The sequence below is a fragment of the Salvia splendens genome, chromosome 4 (assembly GCF_004379255.2).
Source record: "Salvia splendens isolate huo1 chromosome 4, SspV2, whole genome shotgun sequence".
NCBI lineage: Eukaryota > Viridiplantae > Streptophyta > Magnoliopsida > Lamiales > Lamiaceae > Salvia > Salvia splendens.
In genome coordinates, this window is record NC_056035.1 from 14,941,070 (window position 1) to 14,959,862 (window position 18,793).

Genomic DNA, 18,793 nt, shown 5'->3' on the forward strand with positions numbered 1-18,793 from the left:
CTCGTCAAACCTTAATTGACCGAGAACCCTAGGCTGCTCGACGGGAGGATCCCGCGAACGAACCTAACCCTTCTCCGGCAACCTCGCGCTGCCGGGACCGATACGAGTACCCTCGTATCACACTGATTTGAAAATTATTTTTATGCATTGAAAAAAATGGAATAATATCTTTGCAACAATAAAATTTTAAGACATACTTAGCTAATATACATTTTTTTCCCCAAAATAACTGGGAACATTGATTCATTGATACCTCCACCCCATTTAACAAGTGCTATATCCGATTGATTACTGGTTGCCGCGTTTGTGTCCACATATAAATGACGGATTTACCCTTCTACCTTTCCTTGTCAAGCGAATTCATTCTTATTCCTGCCCGTTTTCTCCGGGCAGATACTGCCTACTTCGCGTCTCAGTCTTCAATCTCAACAATCACCTCTTTCAACGCAATCTCCTTTTTCAGTCTAGCAAAAAAGGTGAATTTCAAATTCCGTTATCTATACATGTATGTATATGCACAAATATATATATATTCATGATTGTCTGCGCGTGTATACACACATGATATTCTGATACAAGTTGACTGAGTCGTTTTTATATATATATGTTTGCACCCACACATTGTTGGCAATTTGTGGAGGTGTGGAGAATCAGTTCAGTTGTAGTTTTGGCTGAATTGCTCCGATTTTGGATTTCAGGAGCTTAGGAATGTGGAGAGTGGCGCGATCTGCTGCGTCGAGCCTCCGCCAGTCGCGGCGGCGGATGTCGACGGCGATACCCGGGCCGTGTATTGTACACAAGCGCGGCGCTGATATTCTCCACGATCCTTGGTTTAACAAGGTTTCGTCTTATCCGTTTCATTTTGTTTTCTAGCTTGCTATTGAGACTGTCGGTTGCTGACGTCATTTGATCCGATTGGATATGGTCGAATTTTTCTTGTTTAACCGCTGACTGTTTCAGTCTTTCAGAGAGGTTTTGGCTGACTTTGAGATCTATTTTGTTTTCCTTGTTTTTTTTATCATGTTTGAACTGTCTGAGTTTTTGCTAGCCCTCTCTGTGGAATACTAAATGAATGCAGTTTCATGTTTTTGATCTACTCTGTTGATTGTAAGCTTTTTTTTAAGTATGTAGACAAATAAACAGTTGTTTGTTATGTATTCTAAGTTCTGCTGTCATTGGAAAATAATGTATTTGCAGTGAGTTGCTAAAACCTACGTCACTTGAGACGTTTCTTTGTGACATTGAGTAGACATAGTTCATACATTCCGGGTTTAGGAGCATGATCAATCATATAATGCTGACAAGGTGGTATCCTATGAGGAGGCAAAGAATGAAAATGAACAAGTCATATCTGAATTGAAACATCTCCCTAGAGATAAATTATATAACTGTTAAAATTTGAAACAATCAGGACACAGGTTTCCCGTTGACGGAAAGAGATAGACTGGGACTACGTGGTCTGCTTCCACCACGAGTGATATCATTTGAGCAGCAATATGAACGTTTCAGTAAGTCGCTAATTCTGTGTCTTGACTCTTATGAATTGGTAAAATATTTATTCATTTGGACTGTTTGTTCTTCATTTCATTTTCTGTTACTGCAGTTGCCTCCAACCAATGCTTCTAAATGAAAGATTAACCGATGTTGTTTTTGTTCTGTAAAATTAGGACGCATTCTTTTATTTTTAGAGGGAGTTTAGCTGATTAGGACATAGTCTAGTAGAGAAAACTACCCGAACTTTTGTTTTTGTGCATAAGTAAGTTCCTTCAACCTTAAATTTAGCACCATTGAAAAGAATTTGAAGTATTACAATATTTACATATGCATTACCCTTTCCAACCATATAGTTTGAGTCTTTGAGATACATGATAACACTAGGAATTGGCTTTTACTCAATCTAGTAGCTGAATTTGGTTATGTTTTTTCAGGTATAAGTTGAATATGTGTAGGTGTTATTTGTTCATGTATGAAGTTTGGGGTGATTGAATTTTTCATGTAATCTCTGGTTAGTTTTGCTACTTGTTATAGGGGTTTGACTTTTCAAACTTCTCTTTTCTTCTTTCTGGTATTATTAGTGGAATCATATAGATCCCTGGAAAAAAATACCCAAGGTCAACCAGATAATGTTGTTTCCCTTGCAAAATGGAGAATTTTGAACAGACTCCATGACAGAAATGAAACACTATACTACCGAGTAAGTTTACTGACGCACAGCTTCTATGGATGATAAAGTATGGCAAATAGTTAACTTGCTGGTATTCACTCAACCTTGAAGGTACTGATAGACAACATCAAGACCTTTGCTCCGACTATATATACTCCTACAGTAGGATTGGTGTGTCAAAACTATTCCGGGTTGTTTAGGCGTCCACGTGGAATGTATTTCAGTGCCAAAGATAAGGGGGAGATGATGTCGATGATCTATAATTGGCCTGCACAGCAGGTATAATGTCAAAGTTAGATGTAATCTTGCCTGTATTATTTTTTCAGTAGAGTAATTTTAACATGATTTTTATGCAGGTTGATATGATTGTTCTGACAGATGGTAGTCGTATTCTTGGTCTTGGTGATCTTGGAGTTCAGGGAATAGGTATTCCAATTGGGAAACTTGACATGTATGTTGCCGCTGCTGGTATCAATCCACAAAAAGTATGTCAACATACTTCTTGTTTACATATGTAAATGAATGACAGGGGACTTAGTGTTCACAGACATAGTAGTTTATAGTATCAAATAATCATTACGTATGCAGAGACACCAAATCCTTAATTAGCATCCATTATGCAGGAACCTTTTTTATATACTCCATGTTAGTTAGTGTCCACCTGCATACGCAGTTGTGATTTGACTGTACAATTTAGCTAAAAATAATTGGTTCATGTTACTGAAGTCAGCATATACTTGATAACCACAATATGATATCATTCACAGTATGGTGTCAGACACTATGCTTTATGATTTTTGCCTGTTATTTGTAGTCGGAGTATTAACATTTTTCTTATTTGTATCTGCTGTTCAGATATTGCCAGTTATGCTTGATGTAGGCACAAACAATGAGAAGCTACTTGCAGACAGACTTTGTGAGTTGACTTTTGTTAAGCTCACCTATATTTTCTGTGTCATTATTTTTTTTTTGCCAGAAGTAAATTTTATTTTCAAAGTGCTCTGCGTCTAAATCTAATTTCCTTACTGTGCTTCCAAGTGATTAACTCACTTTTGGAACGGATGCGTCAAGAAAAGTGAAAATTTTGTACCTAGAGTTTTATTTTAATTTACCTGAACATTTTTTACAGATTTAGGGCTCAGACAACATAGGCTGGAAGGCGATGAATATTTGGCGATTGTTGATGAGTTAATGGAAGCTGTTCATGCGCGTTGGCCAAAGGCTATTGTGCAGGTCGATTAATTCTGAAAATTTTCAAAGATATCCTGGTAGACATGCATACTTACAATTTATGATTGGAACTAACTACACAGTTTGAGGATTTTCAAATGAAGTGGGCTTTTGAGACACTAGAACGTTACCGCAAGAGGTTTTGCATGTTCAATGATGACGTACAGGTAAACCAAAACCAAATCCACTTTATATCACCACAAGAACAGTAGGTTAAAGAAGATGTCCCTTAAAGTGAAGCTTCAACTGATGTTCTTATGCCTGGCTCCAAAAAGTACAGGGAACCGCTGGTGTTGCTTTGGCTGGGCTACTTGGTGCGGTTAGAGCACAAGGACGACCTTTGACGGATTTTGCAAACCAAAAAATCGCCGTGGTTGGGGCTGGAAGGTAGCTTAGGGTCTTTGGTTTAGTGGATCATGTGTTTGTCTATAAACAATATTCCAAAAAGTATTTGGTCTGTTGGCAGGTTTTTCTCTATTTCTTATTCCAAACTTGACATTGCAGTGCAGGACTTGGTGTTCTTAAGATGGCATTACAGGCTGTTTCTAGAATGGCCGGACCACATGCAGATCCTCATTTCTTCCTTCTTGACAAAGATGTACCGACTCAAATCTCTAAGTTCAAATGTCTCGGGGGGTGAAAATTTATATTAAATTTTAAATGGACTGGTAAAGTAGACTAAGTAGTCGTTACTGGATAGGGAAATAGTACAAAGAAAGAGGGGAGAGTGAATATCTTCATCTGAAGTCTTGTCAAAATGTTTCTTTTTTCTGTTAGAATTTTCACTCTGTACATTTGCAGGGTCTCATAACAAAAGAGAGAAAATGCATTGATCCTGCAGCTACCCCATTTGCTATATCTCAAGGCGAGACTAAAGAATTTGGACTTTGCGAGGGTTCCAGTCTGCTGGAAGTGGTAAGTATTTTCTTAAAATTCTCTAACCCTTATATTCTCTAGAGAGGAACTGCTGGCTTGCTAAAGCTAGTATACTGAATAACCACTCTTAATTATGTTTACCTTTCACCAGCAGAATTTCATTGCATCGAGATTATAATTTTAGCATTCCAATCATCTGCAGATTAAAAAGGTTAAGCCACACGTGCTTCTTGGTTTATCTGGAGTTGGTGGTGTCTTTAACGAAGAGGTTGATTCACATTTCCTAGAACTTTTTACCTTTGTATTTCATGCACGATTCACAATTCCTAGAACTTTTTACCTTTGTATTTCATGCACCCTTAGATTGTGTATGTTTTGTGCATGCCTGTATGTGTGTGTGTTTACCTGTATCTGAAATGTGGCCGCAATGTTCTCCTCAAGAGACCACTTGGTCACTCTTTCTTTGACAAACAATCCGAGAACTGATAATGCATCTGCTGTTTAATTACTATAAAACCTGTAATCATTACAGGTCATAAATCCTTCTGTTTCACTTGGATCACATTACTTCATTGTACTCCTTCTGTGGACAGATGTAGTATCATTTAGGCTTCATATGAGCATTCTTCATTTGAAGCAATTTAGTTTTTTTTTTAATATTTGCTATCTGGCCTCCCAATACTGACTCATTTTCTGCGTATATATTTAAATTGATACCTTTTTAATGTTTTTTTGTATGAAAGTGTTGAGCCTATCCTTGTCAAAGTTAATTCAGTAGATATTCATTTCCAGTTGGTCTTTACTGACTATTTAAATGTTCTAAAAGTAATTCAATTATTTTTATTAATTGATCATGTAATCAGATTCTAAGGGCCATGAAAGACTCAGACTCCACCAAACCTGCTATTTTTGCAATGTCTAATCCTACAGCAAATGGTTTGTTTTTACTACTTCAATCCCTTTTCAAACTCATAATACTTGATGGGCATGAAGAAATAAACGTATGTATTTGCTTTACGACACACAGCTGAATGTACTGCTGAGGAGGCTTTCAAACATGCTGGCGAAAATATTGTCTTTGCAAGTGGAAGCCCTTTTGAGGATGTTGATCTAGGTATTTACTTTTGAAATGTACTTCAAACTCTGAGCTAGTTCCTCAACCCCTATGATAGTTGGCAGAATTAGTTTCTTTCCAGTGTCTTTCGTGGTGGAGGATGGGCTCATAGTAATATCACTATTTAGTAGTAGTATTTTGATTAGTGCCAATTTGTTCCTTTTTTCAGGGAATGGGAAGACAGGGCATGTGAATCAAGCAAATAACATGTACCTCTTCCCGGGGTATGTTATTACTATGGCTAACAGGAAATATGCCTCCATCTTTTACTGTTTTGGAGTTATGATTTGATGATTTCTAACTTGGTTGTTCTGCATATCTAGAATTGGCTTGGGAAGTCTTCTCTGCGGTGCTCGTATAATAACAGATGATATGCTGCAAGCAGCTGCAGAGTGGTAAGATTAGGAACTTGGCTGAGCTTGATCTTTATTCACTAAGTGACCCATTTTCTATTACAATGATTGCATATTCACAATGCTTAATCAGAACAAATGTCTTAATCGGGGTTGTTCTTGCAGCCTTGCTTCATACATCACAGACGAAGAAATTCAGATGGGCATCCTGTATCCATCCATTGATAGGTATGTAAGTGCATCAAGTTCCTCTCAGTGAGAAGAAATCATTGTTATATTGTGTGGAAGTAATTCAATATGCTACATTCCATGCTCCTCATCCTTTATCGGCTCACATACCTATTATTGAACTGTTACTGAATCCATAGTTTTGTGTGGTCAGTATACGGGATATCACAGCTGAGGTTGGAGCTGCAGTTGTGAGGGCAGCAGTTGCTGAAGATTTGGCTGATGGACACGGCGAGGTGGGACCCAAAGATTTGAAATACATGTCAAAGGTATACTTCATCTTCTAGGCATCTTATTTTCACCTAAAGCTAAAAATAAAATATCTAACGTGGATATAATTGATGTGGGATGCAGGAACAAACAATCAAGTATGTGAAGGAGAACATGTGGTTTCCTGTGTACAGCCCTCTTGTGCACGAAAAGTGACGCTGTGCCCTTTCTTTTACTACTAGTTTTTAGCTGATTATTTATGCAGAACTCTGCAGGCCATTGTAAGAAAAGAAACTAGTCTTTAACACGTACTCCCTACTTTGTCATGGACAGCTGAATTATTACACAAACAGACAAACACATCACTGACCTTTAGTGCGTCGTATGATTCGTATTTTAACCAAATTAAATGTTGAGAAGCAAATATTTTGAAACAAGTTAAAGAATTAGGTTGGAAAAAGAAATGAAATGCAGCAAACTGATTACAAACACAAAAATAGCAATAATCGCATTACCCATAATTGATGAATAAAAAAATCACCAACAGAAAATTAAAGTTAACGTTACAACATAGGGGGCAGCTTGAGCTCTGATCTCATCCATGGCGGAGACAAAATCCAAGTAACTATCTTGGCTCACTTGTAATACTGTTTGTTTCCCCCATTCATCTGATTATCTCTGCGATGCAGTTATGCCGTGGTCACAGGATCAAATAAAGGATAGGATTCGAGATTTGATCATGTACATATATCTTCAGCTTCAGCCTAACGAATGGGCGAAAGGAGTGTTGAGCAGCAAAGAGAGGCTAACGGAAGAGAGAGTAGATGAAGTTGTGCAGCAATTTCTCAACGACTTCAAAGATGGTAAACTAGAAGAGAAGCAGTGGCCTCCTCACCTTGCAGCCTACAAAGTGTCGAAAGCAGCTCTTAACGCGTACACTTGGCTTGCAGCTCAAAAATACCCCAATATCTGCATCAATGCTGTGTGTCCTGGTTTTGCTAGAACGGATATAACCTTCAATGCCGGCCCTCTAAGTGAAGTCGAAGCTGATGAAGCTCCGGTCAAGATGGCATTGCTTCCCCATGGAGGCCTGTGATTGGTTGGATGAGCACAATATATTGTAAAAAAACCAAAGAGAAAATCTGGTCTCATCTCATCTCATCTCATCTCATCACAAGGGAGAGTATCAATGGCGTAGGCAGGTGGCCGGTATGCATTAGTTACAGGAGGGAACAAAGGGATCGGGTTGGAGATATGTAGGCAGTTAGCTTCCAAAGGAATTGTGGTGATTTTAGGTGCAAGGGATGAGAAGAGAGGCCTTTCTGACTATGTGGTTTTTCATCACCTCAATGTTGTCGACGCTGCAAGCATCGCTGCTGCTGTCCAATTCCTCACAGCAACATACGGGAAGCTTGACATTCTGGTGAACAATGCAGGCATCGGAGGAATAGGACTGGAGGGAGATGCTTCAATTATTCAACAAATTATAGAATCAGATGTTGCTTCAGTCCTTGCAAATGCAAATGGAGAGGTAGTAGTAGTAGTAGTAGTAGTAGTAGTAGTAGTAGTAGTAGTAGTAGTATATCTGTATTCTTTTTTCACTCTTTTTGTACAATAATATTATGGTGAGAATAAATACTAACCCATACCTTGTTTGCGTAGGCAGAGCCACTGCAGCTCAAGGCAGGGGCAGCTCTGATCCAGACATACGAGGCCGCAGAAGAGTGCATACAGACAAACTTCTACGGTGCAAAGAGAGTAACAGAAGCCTTCATTCCTCTCCTTCGACTGTCTGATTCGCCAACTATTGTCAATTTCTCCTCATTATTAGGCCACCTAAAGGTATACTACTATATTATATACACCAAAACTCAAATTCTCAACTCTGCTAATCTCTGTTAGCGCCTTCAGCTCTTGCAGAACGAGCGCGCTAAAACTGTCTTAAACAACGAGGCATGCCTCACGGAAGAGAGCATGTGCGAGAATTCCTCAACGAGGGGAGATTGGAAGAGAACAAGTGGCCGACTCATGTTACAGCCTATAAAGTCTCTAAAGCGGCTTTGATTGCATACACAAAAACACACAGATATCCGCGTCAACTGCCTCTGCCCTGGCTTTGCTAGAACAGATATTACTTGCAATCTTTGGCCACTCAGCGCCGAGGAGGCTGCTCAGAATGTGGTCAGGGTGGCGCTGCTGCCTCGTGGAGGGCCTTCAGCCGCCTTCTTTTACAAGGATGCTCTCTCTGTATTCTACTTGATGGATAGTGAGTGTGCGTGTGTGGAATCCTTGAAAATCACGCTGTTCATGATGTGGTGGTGTTTTTTTAATGGATTTTGTGTTTGTTTGTGACCATGTTTTGATGCCTTTGTTGTGATTGATAAGTATGTTGTAAAGAGTGAAAATGACTTTGTGTTTGTTTGTGTGATTTGATGATTTTGTTCATGAAAAACATTGTTCATTCATGATTTGATGATTTAGCGTTTGTCTGTGCATTTGAAAATGACTTTATTTCATATAGTAAAAGGTTGCATGTCTTTCACTAAAAAAAGATTGCATATGCACATGTTACTACAACTTTTAATACTTATGATTACTGTTTTATACTTTTAAGCGTCATTATTCAAGGTCAATTGGATCATATCATACTGTAAACACATTTCAAAATCAGAATTAACGATTAATAAATCAGAATTTCAAAATAATAAATCCCAGTTAAACCTCTAATTAACGCCTAGTTAATAAGTTAATCTCTACACAATTGATAATTAATAAATACAAAAGTAACACTAATATCCCTCCATGGCTTGGGACACATTTAAGTTCGAAATTATTTCAAAAAAGTGAAAAATGATTTTAAAAAAATGTGAATACGTTATAAGTTCATGAATCACCTAAGATATATTTAAAGTTTAGGGACAGCAAAGATACAAACAACAAAGTTAACATACCATTTTGACAGTTCACTCTCTTTTTGATATTTTACATGACTTTATTGTCTCTTTCAAATATAATTAAGATTGCTTTAGTAGATAATGAAACCACATCAAGTCATCAATTAGTAGTTTAATGTACTAGTATGATAGTGTTAGCGTGGTAATGTCTAAGGCTAAAGGACTCAGGTTCAAGTCTATCGTGGTCGTGGATGATCATTAAATTTATATTCATTTGATAAAAAAAATACAAGTGAGTGACCAAAAACAACAGTTAACAAAATTTTTAAAAATACTCACTCCATCCACGAAATATTGTCCATATTTTCATTTAGGACCGTCTTCTAAATATTGTCCATGTTAAAATTTTCCATTTTAGGTAAGTGAATTCACACTCAACTTATTACATCATTATACTCACATTCCATTATAAAATTAAAATTTATTCTCTATCTGTAATAGCCGAGATCTAATTTCTCAGAATTTTTGAAATAAAGACTAGAATTTAAAGGGAGAGAATGAAAGAGCATTCGTTTATATCCTTGAGAAAAAAAAACGATATTTAGAAATTCCAATTTAAATCGTGGATTACAAATATTGACGATGAAAATAAAGGAAAAACGAAATACACATCAACTAGCTATTATATGTTGAAGAATGAAAATTTATTAGTGGAGCTACCCTATTACAATAGGAGAAAGAAAAGAGAAAGTTAGCAATTGGGCCTCTCCCTTAGCCTAGACGTCGGCCCGTTGGGCCGAACCGACGAGGTAACAGCCTGGGGGAGATCAACCTCCTTGTCTCTGCCAGATACACACCGTTGAGCTGAAATGCATAAGAAACAAAAGAGAATTTAACAACACACCAAAGAGAGAAAGGATAGGAGTCAACACTACTTTCTTCTTAGGATAAAAAACTTACCCAACTAGGCAAGAATGAGGGGCTGCCACAACCAGCGTCGCCTGCATATCCACGGCCGTAGCAGCCGCTACGAGCCAAGAAATAAAACCACCTACACTGCCAGCAGAGCTCCAGCTGTGGGGCTCGATCGACAGCCTTTTTAAGGGCCTAACCGCCTGCGAACACACCAGAAAAACAGATTAAAGGCTGCAAAAGACTCAGAATGTAAGGCTACGTGGTATAGGAGCAACAGAAACTGCATTTAATTCACGAGTACAGCACCATAAACCACGGAATCGGTTAGAAAGAAACCAGAGACTCAGAGTACATGCTCTGCAAAGCTGCAGAAAGGGCAGCCAGCTTGCACAACCTAAGGATCCCTTTTCAGTCAAGCATCAAGCTTTTGCAGCTTTCGGTTGCAATCTATGTATATAAATACACATGCTAATCCCCTCAGTTACACTCTATCGTCCCACACACTTCTCACTCAGTTAGGCAGATCAAAGCTAGGAGTAGAGAACAATGAGATACACTGCGAATTCAGTTTGAACCCATATCATCATATAAGCATTTAAAGCATGTTAGACCGACACCATTCATATTGAGGCAGAATGATAGAGTAAGAAGAAGTGGTGCAACTTCCACACACCCCTGCTCGTTTAACTCATGTATAACATAGGAGCTCAACATACACACAGTAACAGAGCTATCAGATACCAACAATTTGCTCAGAATCATCAAGGAAATAACTTATAATTGGCCGACCTCAAACATGTCTCAAATCAGAACCCTAGTGCTACTAGATCCCATACAAACTTCAATAGAACGAATTAGATAATGGAAAGTTGGGACTTAGCTTTAAGAACGAATGCGGCGGAGGTTGCGTCAGCATGAGTCGCCGGCGGCCAGTGACGCCGCGAGCTGGAGCCGTCTTCGCGAGCGGCCAGCGGCGGACCGACGGCGTTGCCTCAGCCGGAGACGCAGCGGCGGAGCTGCTGCAGCGAAACGAGAGGCGAGCGCTGACAATGGCTCACGGCCGAAGCATGGTGGCTCCACCGAGGAATCGACCTCCCATCCCCGCGTCGACGACGCCGTGAAGGCAGGGGAGGTGCCAAACGCGAGACGCTGAAGGAGAGAGGTAGCGTCGGAGACGGCGGGATGCCAGCGTGAGTCGTGAGGAAGGTGGCCGCCGAAGGGGAATCGAGAAAAGGGAGGTGCCGCCGTTCCTCCGCTAGAAATCCCTTGAGAATTTGGAGCAACATGTGGAGTATGGCAGTCAAGGGGTTGGCAGCCGAAGGGTGAGTTCTAACGGATCACATAATTCTGATCTATTTAGCAGATTATTTAGATAAATTATATTCGCGCAATTATCACATGTATCGTGCTTATAACTTGAATTTTAAACACTTTTTAGTACAAATAATCCCTAAAACATGCGTACTACGGAGTTAGCCAATTTACCTCGTTGATTCACTTAAGAATCGAAGATGGCTTGAGTCTTCTCCACGTGAAGATCTTGAGAACTCGACCTCGGATCTTCTGACTGGTGTCTCGGACTATAGACTGATATATGTGTGGGCAAATCTCACCAGTGTACTAGGACTTAAATAATGAAGACATAAATCTGCTCACGGAAGGAGATCAATTTTCGATCCTTTCGCAAAGATGAGGGGGACGAAAATTATGATGTGGAAAAAGTGTTAATTCTGTCTCCTTTATTCTCCTATTTATATTAAATCACATATTGGGCCCAGTTAGGGATCTAAGGAAGAATTTGGACATGACCTCACCCAATTAACTTTTCACTAATTAAATTGAACCAACAGTTTAATACAAGCTTATATTTAAATATTACAAGCAGCCACTACATAAGTAATATTGCACTGCCTTTCCAAATCCAAAATTACAAGTATTCCGGGTTTCCTTTTAGTGTGTTACATTCATTTCCCGCGCTTAATATAGAAACATCCATTAATTAATCAATGTCTGCTATGGACTTAATTAATTAACATATTTTAATCTACAAGAGTGGACTTAGCAAGAAACTCTTACTTATCATTCATAGAGTAATCAAACTCCAACTAGCTAGGTTCCTAATAATAAAACCTTGTTTCGAGCTCCTCTTGTGGATGTTATCAAACGAGACTCTCCTCGCGCACGATTCAACATAATAACAATCCTAGCACCGCTAGATAATAATCACCACTACCCAATATACCTAGATCGTTGGGTGACGAAAAACCCGCACTTTTGGTAAGTCAAAGTAGTAGATACTCAATATTGTATGCTCAATGCTAACGTACATTGATTAAGAAATTAATTATCAAGACCTCGTCTTTCAGTAGATAGCATAAAGACTCGTCTTGCCGTTTAGATCCAATTCAGTGCTATACCACACCAACCTCATCTTATTTCAATAAGACTTAGAAATAATCGGACTGACATTGCAACCTTTCACGATAGGTAGTCTAGGCCTATCTAGGTTGTGAAATTCTTATTTTTCTTTATTCAGAACTGACCGTGTTACCTTAAATTGGACGCGGTCCACAATCGGTCTACTAAAACAAAGACTTAGACTTTGTACGTTCGCTTATACATTTAAATATGCAATAAACATTCATTAAATGTAAAACATAACAACATTATGACAAAAATAATCTGTTGCATTTACTTGGAAAATAATAATTAGAGTTTTACAGTATTCAATCACTCGAAATGTAATTTCTAATATACAAACCCTAACAGGCTGATGGAAGGGAAAGGAATATCCTTTTGGGCCTGGAATAAATTCTACATTTGGGCCGCCTGAATAAACATCATGGACTAAGGAATTTAATGGTAGAAATAGGCTGCCATTTTATTTTGAATTCCACATAAGGGGTTTGGGCCATCAAGGTTAATACAATTGGGCCTTGTTCCTAATAATTAAATCTATTGGCTACCGTTAAATTGATCCAGGATTTACATAAAAATTCCCTAAACCACGGAAGAAAAGAAACTATTAAGTCGTGTTGAAATAGTATTCAATAAATAATTAAAGCAGACTTTTATTAGTCCAAGTAAGTATTTCAAGATACTTAAAGAAAATAATCTAGGAATTTATTTTACCCGAGTAGTTCGGCAAGATTTCGAATAAATTAAATCGCCGATTTAATTAAGGATTTAAGATTTCTAGATTTAGAAAGAAGGAAGTAAAATAATAAGCACACACTTAGGCATGCATACATGCAAGATAAATAGTTACTTAAAGCCTAATTTAAATATATTATTTGTTATAAAGGAACGTCGTCGCACGACGAGTAATCTCAAGTCAGGAAGCACCCGTATGAAAGAGTTTAAGCAAACGAGGTGAGCTTTTCTTTCAAAACGCGACTTTATGTGAAAAACATGAATATTTCGAGATGAGTTGTCATGCCATGTTTTATTTATGATTGCCTATCTGTTGGCTAAGCCAAACCAGTTAAATCGAATTCGGGTCCCAGTAGGGCCGAAAACCCTACTCGGACTAGTGTACACATAGGGACCGTGAGCTAGCGCCAGCGTTGGCCGGTCCAGTGACCATCTTGGAATGTGGCCACATTCCTGGTTCACACAGATCAGATATGGTATTTCATGAGAAGTTTATATGACTGCGCAGTCTACTTTCAGAAAGAAATAAAATTTTTAGTGACCGAGAAAGATTTTTCAGTAAAATCCCGCGTTCACTCAAGTTTGGCTGACAACTAAAAGAGAAATGTTTTCGGCAATGAGCCCACGGAGTATACCAAGTACTCAGCCCTGCATATTGTTTTCCTTAATGTGCAGGTTGAACGTGGTCGAAGCAGATGAGGTGTTGGGAAAGTAAATCAAATAAGTAGTGAGGTAGCTGATGTAATACGTCTTCATACATATTACTTCGTCTTGGTACTCTTCCGCTGCACGATCTAGAATTTGTTTTAGAAAAGACTAGCCACCCAGAAATTTCTATGTTTCGATATGGTTGTATCCTTAATCACATTCAGACAATGTTTCCCTTGAATTAAGTATCATCTATGATGAGTTTGAGACCATTTAGTAAGTTTAGTCGCGAAATAGCTACGCTTTCTTTGACTAGGGAGTTGTGGTCGTGACACTATCATTAAATAATAAATATGAAACATTTATGTTTTGTACATGATTTTACTTAGGGATGTCAATCGGGCCGGCCCACCGGGTTGCAGGTCAATCGGGTGCCGGCTAATCTGGTTGAGATTTTCGGGTTATAAAAGTTTAACTCTAACCCTAAACGCTCGGGTTTCGGGCTGGCCTAGCGGGTTAATCGGGTTGCTACCGATAAAATTAACATGCGATCAATCCAATAAATAATGACGAAAATTAGTTATATTTATAAAATATAAATATTTAATTATGATAAATTTGCGATATATACTTAAACTCAAACACAAACATGATCAAATACTAATATTTGAGATTTGTGTAAACTAAAACATAAATTTAAATATTTTAAAGCATGTTTTAAAGCATGTTTTACAAATTTAAATATTTATTAATGAATTAGAAGTTTCTAATTTATTTATTTATTATTATATTAATAAAAATTTAATATATAATTTATATATTTAATATAAAACTGAATGTTATTTTTTAGTTATCTATATTATAAAAATAATCAATGAAATTGTCTAATTAGGAGTCAAACAAATAGAACAATAAAAATTTTATCGGGTTTTTGGGTCTGCCCATCCGGTTTTCAGGTCTGACCCTAACGGGTTGCGGTTTAATCGGGTGCGGGCTAATCGGGTTGTAATTTTATCGGGCTAGAAATTTTCAAACCCTAACCCTATAAATTTGGCAGGTTATTCGGGTCAGCCCACAGGTTGTGGGCTGCATTGACATCCCTAATTTTATGCGATATTGTTTTATAAGTTAAAAGAGTGACAATAAAATATTAACAAAAAGAAAAATAATGATAATGTTGTTTTTTATTTTAGAAATTATTTTATTTTTATTTAATATGACAATCTAAAACGGATTCACCCTCCATTCATTTTTACTATTTAAACTTTTTTTAAAATTTCTTAAAACTCGTATCGGTTAAATTTGGACAACAATTTTGGGGTACTTATACAACAATTTAGTGGACTATTACAGTAGTCACGAGCAATATAGTTCGACTGTTTGAGTAAAGGGCTGCATCGTGTAATTTGGGAAAAATCTTGAAATCATATCAATGGAGCACGAAGCTGGTGATCGATTCTTCGTGGCGGTGCACGTTGGCGCGGGTTTCCACGCGCCGTCGAACGAAAAGGCCCTCCGCTCCGCCATGAAACGCGCCTGTCTGGCGGCCGCTTCGCTTCTCCGGAAGGTCTTTCTTCTTTTCCGTGATTCAGCAGCCTATATTCTTCACTTGCTTTTCCATATTCAATAAAAAGAATCGCGATTATTCCATAATTAAATTGGCTATTTCCTCAAGTGAGAATCGGAAAGATTGGATTTTGTGACTGATACTTGGGAAGATTAGAATTTTGAGTTGGACGGCGTTGATTTGGTAGTTGAAGATAAAAGTCAAAACTTTCTCAATTTGAAGTTAATTCTATAGATTTCCAGTTCAGTATCTGAATTATTCTTGGTTAATGTAGGGTTCTGGTGTATGTATTGATGCTGTTGGAGCTGCAATTCAAGTTTTGGAGGTATTTTGCTATATCTTCTTGGTGTAAATGCTGTAACACTTTTGTCTCGCATTTGGAGAATCGATGGGAGATCGGTTAACGGGGAAATGAGACCTTTTGAACAAAAGTCTTGGATGGACAAATTGAAATCTTATGGATGTAATAGCATGTAACCATATTCTATTAGCAGCATTAGGCGCCTTCATGTTAAATCATGTTAAATTTCCTCTCTGAATGTGATGTGAGATTTTGGATTTATGAGGGACTATGTTTTCATATGTAGGATGATCCTTGCACGAATGCTGGGAGGGGATCAAACTTGACTGAGGACGGTCGCGTAGAATGTGATGCCAGTGTAATGGATGGTGACTCTGGAGCTTTTGGTGCTGTTGGAGCGACGCCAGGTAGTTTGCAAATATTGAAAATTTTCTCCTACAAAACTGGTGGGGTTTTCATTACGGACTAATTTTCATTCTTCTGAAGTTAATGGTCAACAGGTGTTAGAAATCCCATCCAGATTGCTGTGTTGCTAACCAAAGAACAGATTTCAGGTTCATCACTTCTGGGCCGAATTAGTCCTATGTACGGTTATCCTCCTCCTCCTTTTTGTGCTTCAACAATATTGTCATCTTAGAAGTTATACAGTATGTGTTCAAATTCATCCTTATCTTTGTGAGAACTGGTTGGCCTCTGTAGTATTGTGTTTTCATGCCCTGCCACTCGATCATACTTCGTGATTGGGGGTCTATTGGAAAATCATCTGTTAATTATAAAGATTATCTGCTCAGGTTCTTGGTCGGTGAAGGGGCCCATATGTGGTTGAAGTCCAAGGGTATGGTTTCTGATAGAAGTATAGTGGAGGCTGATGAGGTAGCTTTTACTTTTTTCTTCTCTGTCTAAACTCTAAATATGGTGGCATCTAATACTTCTGCTTGCCACCTTTGCTTCTGAAACCTATAGTTCTATGAGCTGTATTTGCATTTTTCATTTTCCGTAGCTTATGCATTTCATGGTGCAGTGGTTGGTGACTGAAAGGGCTCGAACTCAATGGAAAAGATATAGGGAAATGCTTGATGATGCCAAAGCTAGAGGTATCTTTCATAGTTCTTGATAGTTGATACCTTGCTGTATCAAATGTTTTTTTTAATTTACTTCTATATACTTGAAGGAGTATATATATTTCTTTCATTTACAAGAGTTCTCTATCAATATGACAGCCTTTATGCAACCCTACAACATGATTTTTCCTTAAAAAGATGATTGGGTCCAGAATATTCTCCCATTGCTAATTAACAGTAACATATTTGTGCTTTGAAGGCAACTTTGTTGTAAATTTTAGAACTATTCACTTTTGGTACTGATTTGTGTTATTGATGTTTCATATGTAGAGGCCCAATCACGTGATCTTTCAGAGGTAAAGGGAAGTGGGACTCAGTCTCATTCATTAAGTACACTAGAAGAGGATGCTATATCAGACACGGTTGGAGTAATTTGTGTCGATTCTGAGGGACATATTGCTTCTGGAGCCTCAAGTGGTGGCATTGCCCTTAAGGTGAATTATTGATGTCTAAAATGTGTATGCTGCTAAATAAATTTTCTGTTTGCTTTACACTTGGATCCAAAAATAATTTATTCCTGATCACACATTGAGCTTTTCGATTAATGTCAAGATGTGGCATTGCTTCTGTGTGCCAGTTTAGTTATACTCTTATCCAGTGAGAAACATGAAATGACTGAAGATGGCATTAAAATTCTCCTTATTCTGTAAGATTTATTTTCATTTTATCATACTTTCTAACTCAATTGAGCTTACCATAATCATGTTTTCCCGGTGAATTGACTCCTGATCAGGCTGGGATGATAATGATAATGATAATGATAATAATAATAATAATAATAGTAACAATAATAAAATAATAATAATTAAACGCGTTTGCATCATGGAACTACTTCACAGGTCAGAGGTCGTGTTGGACTAGCAGCAATGTACGGTGCTGGTTGTTGGGCATCCTCAAAAGGCCCTTCTGGGGCACCTTTAAATGTCGGTTGTTGTGTTAGTGGTGCCGGAGAGTACCTAATGAAAGGATTGGCTGCTCGTGAATCCTGCATATCTTCATCATTGTACGTCCTTCCATAGGTTATTTCGCCTAAACTTTGAACTGTATGTAGAGAATTGAAGCTTGCAGTGTAGATCAAATTGATCACATGAACAATATCCTATTGCAGGTCTCAGGCTGGTCCGGCCAATGCCTGCTCAAAAGTATTGAGATCTGTTCTTGAAAGTGGCAAATGCATGAGTGAGAAAAGTGCTGGAGTTTTACTTGTTCAAGCCGATACTTCTCCTCTGGTGAGATAAAATACTTGAACATATCAAGAAATTATGTAGACGCTTGGGTTGATTATTGAGTCGCTGCATCAGGGCCATGGTGCTCGCGCACAGCTTAAATCTGTCGAGATAGCAGCTGCATATACTGCTTCATCTTTCGGAGTAGGTTATTTTGGGAGCTCGATGAAGAGGCCCAAGGTATCTACACATATTTTGCTTCTCAAGTAATTATATTCTGTGTTGGTAATAAATACTACTTATCTTGTTTATTTATGGATGCTGATGGTGATGATGATGTGCTTGTTATTAGGTATCCATTCTAAGAAGTTCAAGACTGCAAAATCAAAATGGAGTTGATCAGTTTGCGGCAAGAGTTCATCTTGATTCTGATAAAATACAGTGGTTACCAGCTTTGGATGATTAATGTTTTCTCTCGACTTTGATATGGCTGTTTTGTTTACCAGGTGGTCTTGGACTCTGGTGTGCATTCCCTTTTAGTTTATTTATTTTTATTAATAAATTAATTTATGTTAATTTAGAATTATGGTAAGGATCAACAAAATGTAATTGGAGTCATTCCTCTGTTTTTATTTTTAATTTTATGAAATAAATCAGATGTCTTTAGATAAATTTGATCAAATTATTGAATTCTTATTGAAAAATAATGAAGTCTAACTAGCAAATTCACAAGTTAAAACCGAGAACTAATGAATCAGAACTAGAATAAAGAAAATAATACTATAGTCAAAATTCTATATTTAGGATTTTAATCGAATTATAGTAATAGAAGATTACTATATTATGAATCATA

At 37.8% G+C, this 18,793-nt stretch overlaps 2 protein-coding genes, 1 long non-coding RNA gene and 1 pseudogene across 3 annotated transcripts; 3 read left to right on the forward strand and 1 right to left on the reverse strand.

Annotated features, from left to right (window-relative positions):
* The first annotated feature begins 364 nt into the window (after positions 1-364).
* Positions 365-6,560, forward strand: LOC121798772 (NAD-dependent malic enzyme 59 kDa isoform, mitochondrial-like). Its single transcript, XM_042197947.1, has 20 exons — positions 365-476; positions 699-840; positions 1,412-1,508; positions 2,076-2,194; positions 2,276-2,443; positions 2,521-2,649; positions 3,020-3,080; positions 3,294-3,397; positions 3,478-3,561; positions 3,675-3,781; positions 3,899-3,992; positions 4,196-4,309; positions 4,473-4,538; positions 5,134-5,206; positions 5,298-5,384; positions 5,554-5,608; positions 5,708-5,779; positions 5,903-5,965; positions 6,120-6,234; positions 6,320-6,560. The coding sequence occupies exons 2-20, from the start codon at positions 709-711 to the stop codon at positions 6,389-6,391; spliced, it is 1,812 nt and encodes a 603-aa protein (XP_042053881.1). The 5' UTR covers positions 365-476; positions 699-708; the 3' UTR covers positions 6,392-6,560.
* Positions 6,561-6,866: 306 nt separating this feature from the next.
* LOC121800706 lies at positions 6,867-8,566 on the forward strand (annotated as a pseudogene).
* Positions 8,567-9,650: 1,084 nt separating this feature from the next.
* Positions 9,651-11,299, reverse strand: LOC121798107. Its single transcript, XR_006050005.1, has 2 exons — positions 10,030-11,299; positions 9,651-9,933 (listed from the first exon to the last, which is right to left on the reverse strand). It is a non-coding gene; the product is annotated as an uncharacterized LOC121798107 (long non-coding RNA).
* A 3,858-nt stretch (positions 11,300-15,157) lies between these two features.
* LOC121801488 (putative threonine aspartase) lies at positions 15,158-18,622 on the forward strand. Its single transcript, XM_042200988.1, has 11 exons — positions 15,158-15,352; positions 15,627-15,677; positions 15,940-16,060; positions 16,154-16,238; positions 16,445-16,526; positions 16,675-16,747; positions 17,045-17,208; positions 17,614-17,777; positions 17,883-18,003; positions 18,076-18,180; positions 18,293-18,622. Exons 1-11 carry the CDS (start codon positions 15,218-15,220, stop codon positions 18,404-18,406), a joined length of 1,215 nt encoding a protein of 404 aa, XP_042056922.1. The 5' UTR covers positions 15,158-15,217; the 3' UTR covers positions 18,407-18,622.
* The last annotated feature ends 171 nt before the right edge of the window (positions 18,623-18,793 follow it).